The sequence below is a fragment of the Teleopsis dalmanni genome, chromosome 2 (assembly GCF_002237135.1).
Source record: "Teleopsis dalmanni isolate 2A chromosome 2, ASM223713v2, whole genome shotgun sequence".
In the NCBI taxonomy this organism is placed as follows: Eukaryota; Metazoa; Arthropoda; class Insecta; order Diptera; family Diopsidae; genus Teleopsis; species Teleopsis dalmanni.
In genome coordinates, this window is record NC_051847.1 from 155297339 (window position 1) to 155304205 (window position 6867).

General features: G+C 28.7%; 1 protein-coding gene across 1 annotated transcript; it reads left to right on the forward strand.

Annotated features, from left to right (window-relative positions):
* The first annotated feature begins 4715 nt into the window (after window positions 1-4715).
* On the forward strand, window positions 4716-5826 carry LOC119683070. The gene is made up of 2 exons (XM_038096672.1): window positions 4716-4813; window positions 5099-5826. Exon 2 carries the CDS (start codon window positions 5167-5169, stop codon window positions 5530-5532), a length of 366 nt encoding a protein of 121 aa, XP_037952600.1. The 5' UTR covers window positions 4716-4813; window positions 5099-5166; the 3' UTR covers window positions 5533-5826.
* The last annotated feature ends 1041 nt before the right edge of the window (window positions 5827-6867 follow it).

Here is a 6867-nt window from a genome sequence, read left to right on the forward strand (position 1 = left end):
TTTTCGACAGTCTATCTTCAACTAAATTAAGTAAAAGGAAAAGTTAAAATAGATATTAAGAGATTTTATTGCAACTCTTACGAACATATGAATAAAGACATGACGCCGGCAATGTTAAAAAATTTAAAGCAATATAATAAAATAAAGGTTCTTAACGAAAGTAAGAGAAATATCCCTTAATGATTAGTAATAAAGATAAACTACTCCCTAAAATCAAGATGTACACTAACGCCTTTGTACCAAAAAGACGTTAGAATAAAGTGGATACTGCAAATTCAAATTGTCAATTGATTCGGTTTAACTAAAACAACCATGCCTTTCTGTCAATATCGAAATCAATTGCTAAATTAAAAGATAAGTAAATCCTAAAGACTGGGCGAATAATATAGATTTCATTAGCGATGTTAAACACCCCTTAAGCTAGATAATGGCAAACGTTGAAAAGTAAAACAAATATGAAGCCAACATTTCTGAATTAAAAAATATTGACTGAGTCAATAGTACTTATTTTATTTATCCTAGACACAATATCTGAACTGTATTTCAAAAAGGAACAGGCTTTATGTTGTGAAAATGTGGTATTTTTTACTTGTGGAAGTGTAAGACGTAAATGCTTAATACATTCTTATTCTGTCATGTTATTCATGTTTCACTTATTAATACTATTTTGTACTGCAAAATAAGTTGGAAATTTTTTATAAATTATTTGTAAAGAGGTTTTCGAACAGAAGTGAAACAACAACAAAAATTTATTTTTTAAATTATTTTAATTAATTGAATTTGGCTGACATACGCTGTTTCGAGTATGCAATACCTTCATCAGTGGTCTTGGAAATAATTCTTGTATTTAATTATTCGTAAATAATTATTTTTGAGACTGCAAGTACCAGGAATCGAATTATTTGTAAAATTTCTTCAATTATATTATTTGAGTTATTTATAGATAGTATAATTCAAAAAATTTATCTAAAAATTATTCAATAATGACCAACACAGCCATCAAATTTAAAAAAAAATAACTACATTTAAAGTGGAAAAATAAGTACTGGTTCACTAACAGGGCTTCAACCTGAAGATACACACGTCAGACTACTACGATTGCAATATCAGAATTTTAAAATAAAGTACTTTGAGATATTGTTATGTATCTGTTACACAGATACATAAAAATATGTACCGGCTTATGTGCTGGCATCATCACTATTCCAAAACAATAAATTCCCTATCTATAAGTAACTCCCCAAACAAGTATTGTGCTTCGACGCTCCACTCCTGAGATACTCTAGTCGGCCTAGCAAAAGTGTAGCAATTTTAAAATAAAGTACTTAGATATGTGGGTGAAGCTTTTTGGTCTGTTAGAAGCAGTGACAAACATAGGCACTTCAAATTTTCATCAATCGAAAAATAAGTAAAAAGAATTCCAATTCGAAAATAAAACGGCTTACAACCAATGATTAAACTCCCGCAATTGTGAACCATACTTAGAAGGTTGAAGCGAACGAAGCCGTTTGGCTTAAAAATGTGATCTTTCCATGACTCTGTCTAATGTTGAAGCCTAGTAGACTTTCAAATAGTCTTATAATATATAATAATATATGTTCTTAATATATAAGAAAATCAAAAAATATTATAAAACATTGGTTGGAGTATGTTTATCCTTCATATGATATTTATCTCTGCGCAACAAAGAATGACTTATTATTTCCACTTAGCAATGTTAATTGCTAATCCAAACTTAAGTGACAGCACCACCCAATATCAATTCTGCACATTCTGTATTCTCCCTCACAGATTCATTGAAATAAAAGAAACAAAAGAAATTTGTTAGCTTCATTAAGATTTTGTTAACAAATTCCTAGCAAAATTTCAGTAGGTTTTACAAAATTGTTTAACGCCAAACTGCATTTCATCAAATTAAATGCAAATTCGAGCACCGAAACCGCAGTTGGTATGAGCACAGATCGCCCACACAGCAATAATCAATGAAACACCTTTTAACCAAACGATAACAACAATCTTCTTGGTGGTTAACATGTGCAACCAGCCAACGAACAAAACCAACAAATGCGTTGCAATTGCCACTGCAATTTCGCTACAGCAATTTATATTTTTTGCCAGCAATTGTTGCTGCTTGTGTCTGTTGCAAGTGTTTTGTTTGTTTGCTTGCTTATTTGTGGCAAATTATACCACAAACAAATTTCATTTTCAATTGTCAAACCAGATGCTAAATAGTAACCAGCCAACATCGGTCTCAGAATTACTTTTCGTTTACCTTCCTTCCCTACTGGCTTTTGTGGTGCTCTATTGAGGCTTTTGTGGTGAGAAACGCTAGCGCCAATGCGACAAATGTGCTGCTAATTTAATATGCAACAATTGTTGCAAATGCAATTGTTAAACGGAGTTAAGTCATTCATTTTGGAAAATGTTGAGTGTGTGGCATTAACTGCAATCTTTTCAGATATACTACAAAACGTTGCAAATATCTCCTAGCTAAAGTAATTTAAATCATTAAGCGTGGCAGTATGCTTGGGTGTTTAATTTCATAAAAACTTGCTCATTTTGATAAAAGCATTTGCTGCTTGAAAAGACCACACAATTAGAAAACTAACAATTCAATTCAAAACAATTTTAATAAAATAAAATCATAAATACACAAAAATGCAACTACTTTGGTTGCAAAATTCTATTTAAAATACAAATACATATATATAAGTATTAAAAAACTTGTTACTGGGTGGATTAATAAATGCCCGTTCTAAGTAATAAAAATATATTTTATATTTTTTAGAAAATTATATTTTATTCTTCAATATAGTCCTCTTTTAGCTTTACGTACAGAGTCCAAAGTACTTTTCACATTTGGATACCTTTTAAATAATACGATTAATTAAATCCTCCAAAAAGTCCTCGTTTTCTCATGATTTCCTCATTTAATATATCCAATAATATGTTATGATTGCTTTTCTTTTTTCCAAATAGTCTATGAAAATTATTTCACTTGAATCCCAAAATATGGAAACCAAAATTTTTCTAGCCGATTGTTAAGTTCGTGGTCGTTTGGGAGTACTTCCCCCGGGCTCTACCCATTCTCTAGATTGTTGTAATTTCCAGAAAAATTACAATTAAATGTAAATAAATTAACTGATATTAAAACAGTTCCAAATGCAATAGCATTTTATTATACCAAATTTCGTTAATATTGTTACTTAATATGATAGTTAAGATAACAATCGAAAATGAAAGTGATTTCTGTAACAATCCTATATAAAACAATATATCGGGTGTTTTTTTAGCTACATGAAAACTATCGATATCGATAACTATGGTTTGACTGCTGAGAATTTCAAACTGTGTTGACACTTCTGTTCAGTAAGATTTATTAATTCATCATGAATCATTCAACGCTTCCAAATTGGGGAAATTTAGTTTCAACAAATAAATCATTTTGCGAAGTTTATAGAGCACTTCGTTCATTTTACGGTCCTCATAATGACTACGAAAATAAGCAAAATTCCCGTATATCGAGTGATGATGATCCTCAAGCCGTTAACGAATCACCATTACATCCATTAAAATTGATTGTTTGGTGCGGTTTAAATGCTGATAGCAACATCGGTTCGAGATGATGGAGGAGCCGCCGTTGCGGTGAATGGCAAGCGCTATCGGGCGATGCTGACTGAATTTTTGTAATCAATTAAACATCGAAGACATTTGGTTCTAATAAGACAATTTAATAAGAAATTTATTTCCAGAAGTGGTCCTGTTAACTGGCCCCCTCATGCGTGTGATTTAAAGTCTTTCGATCACTTTTTATGGGGTTATGTTAATTCGTTATCAGGTTAAGTTTATGCCAACAAGCCCCTAACTCTTGAAGCATTGAAAACAAATGTTCATGCCCCAATTGACATGAAGGTCATATGGTCACATTTATTGTAAAAAATAGTCAAAAATTGGACTGATCGAATGAACCACGTAACTTATAGTCGAGGTGTACATGTACCGAAAACCATATTCATAAAATAAATGCCATGATATTATCTACTGGATTATAATAAAAAAAATTTTATTCCAACAATATTTCTGAGTTATCATTTTAGGCTCTAAAACAGGTAAAGAAAACACTCGATATAATAATGGACAAGGAGGGCACATTTGAAGAAATTTCACTTGATGTATTATAAAATGAAGAGCAAGAAAAGGTTATTGCATTGAAATAATTAATTTAATTGTATATATTATAACATAATTAATAATAATTAAAAAATAATTAATTAATAAACTATTTTTATATCATTGTAACAAAAGGTCTTTAAGTCAAGAATCTAGTATGAACAACTGCCTATAAATATTGTACAAAAGCCCATATCTTCATCAATGTTGTATCACATTTGAGAGGAAGGTCGGTGGAGTTGTATGGGGTCAAAACCCCATTAGCTTTCTTTTCATTATGCAATATTAATTGGATCTTACTTGTAAGAGCTTCATTACTCTCGTATAATAATTTATTTTTAAATGAAAAACAAAACAGAGATAATGTGAATAAGGGACGCTTCTTGAGAGGTCATCTCACCATGGAAAATATTTTAATAAAATAAAATCTGCCATTTCTTAAAAAATAAAACTATATATTAATAAATAACTATAAAACAGAAACAATATGAATATTCCGAATACAAATGTCATTTAATGATTTTTTCAAAAATTTCATTTCAAAATTTTGTTTTGTATTTTCGAAATGTGTACAAATAGGTTCAAAAAAAATCTCTAAACATTTCGGTATTGGAAGACCCATGATTTTCGAGAAAAAAATAAGGTATTGTAAAATTTTTTATGTATTAATTGTAGACCAAATGTTTGAGTATTGTTGATATTCATATCATTTCGCTTAGTTATATTTGAATATTTAGATAAGAGGAGATATACTATTAATTACTTTTAAAAAAACATTTAAGTCATTTACTTTGTTCAAAATTTTAACTTTAATTACATCTTTTGATCGCATTAATAATGAGATCAAATTCTTCGCATAAATATTTATTACATATAAACCTATACGTAAAACCTTTTATACATATAATGTGTTCATATTTTTCTTTAGGAACTTTCAAATACATTAATCATCTAGAACAAAATTTAAAATATATTGTAAATTCAAGTAAATTCAAAATGTCTTCAGAGCACAATGACAACTATAATTTTGATACAAAGTTTTTTCCACAAGAATTAACAGAGGATAATGTAAACTTCTTAAAAGGCATTTTAGAGTTTGGTTTAAATCCACCAAAAAGGAGTTTAAATGTGCCCGTCATGAGTGAAAAACATTATTGGGAAATGATGCATGAACCAAAGAAGCAAGAATCATCTATTATTAAATCATGCTTTAAAGTTGTAAATAGATTTCAGTCTTCCTACTTTATCAATAGAACGACTATTCTAGGAAAAATACAAGTCAGTCTAATACCAGAAGAACTGTTAAATGATCCATTGATTATAATATTAGGCGGACTATGGATTGCAGTTCATTGCTTTTAAAAGCCAAACTTTTGAAGATATAAGACCGCCAATTTAAATAACTATATATATAACAAATGTACAAAATCAGTAATATCAAACATAAAGGCCCAGTTCGCAAAATGAAATAAGTACAATGAGTTAAAGATATATCTAAGAGACAAGTTTTTTGTGGATACGTTTATTCGAATTACAAAAAGAAACGTTAGAAATGAATTAATTATATAATCATATAATTATGTTAAAATTATATTAGTGAAGAAATATTAGGTGTAAAATCGCAAATAGTATAATTTAATTCATATAGTTAGATCTTATGTTAAAGATCAAATGTATGCGAAAAGACTTGAAGCCAAACCTGAAGGAGTAACGAAGCATACAATGTTAGAATAGTAGCTCTCATCCTTTATCATTGATAATAATAAAACATAAAAGGTAATACTTTTATAATTAAAAAATATCTATAATTAATTTTGAATTCTTACTAAGTGAAAGAAAGAACATCTTATAAATGATATCCTAAGAGTTGAGACGTAAATTTGTTAAAGAGGAAATTACTTTTCTGTTAAAAAACTGAAGAATGAAAGAAAGTTTTAAAACATCAAACATTTGAACACATATTTTCTTAAGTTGAAATGTACAAATAGAAATATATAAATATTTTAGAATTTAATCCAAAGACATTACCGAATAAATAAATAAAATGAAAATTAAAAACTTTTATTATCTACTAATAGGTGGATGTTATATCAATAAATCATCTTTAATAAGAACTTGTTGAAATGAAACATAATTTTTTATTAGATAATTAAGAATAGAAGGACTCTAAAATTGATGAAGATCTTGTCACCAGGTCTGTTTCTACAAATAATAAAGTTATCGAACATTTGTCTCAAATGCTCGTTGAGTTTCCTGATAATACGCGTACTCTAGCAAAGTCTCGCTGAAACTGAACTCGACAATATAAGAAAACAAATTTTTCGATTTTCTTTATTTCTAAAAAGTACTTTTTTATTTTAGTAAAAAGTTCTAAAAAGTACAATATCATACTATTAGCCTATAAGTAACACAAATAACGTAATTTTAAGGATGCATCGATAAATGTTAGCTCATCTTAGAGTCTCTTTTCTTCTAAATGTGCGTACTTTTTTTGGGAACAATGCTGTAGAGGCAAAAATGAATCTAGTACCATCATCAACGTACCACTTTACAAAAACTTTTTACTAAAAATTAATTTAAATTATAAATAAGTCGAAAACCTGCATGGATGTAAGTCATCGCAATATCATTTTCAAAACATTACGAAATAAAAAAATTAAGTTAATTGACAAATAAATTATAAATTCTTTAAGTGCC

What these genes read in the sequence shown, in the direction of transcription:
- LOC119683070 (XM_038096672.1), top strand. Translation starts at nt 5,167, where the DNA reads ATGTCTTCAGAGCACAATGACAACTATAATTTTGATACAAAGTTTTTT.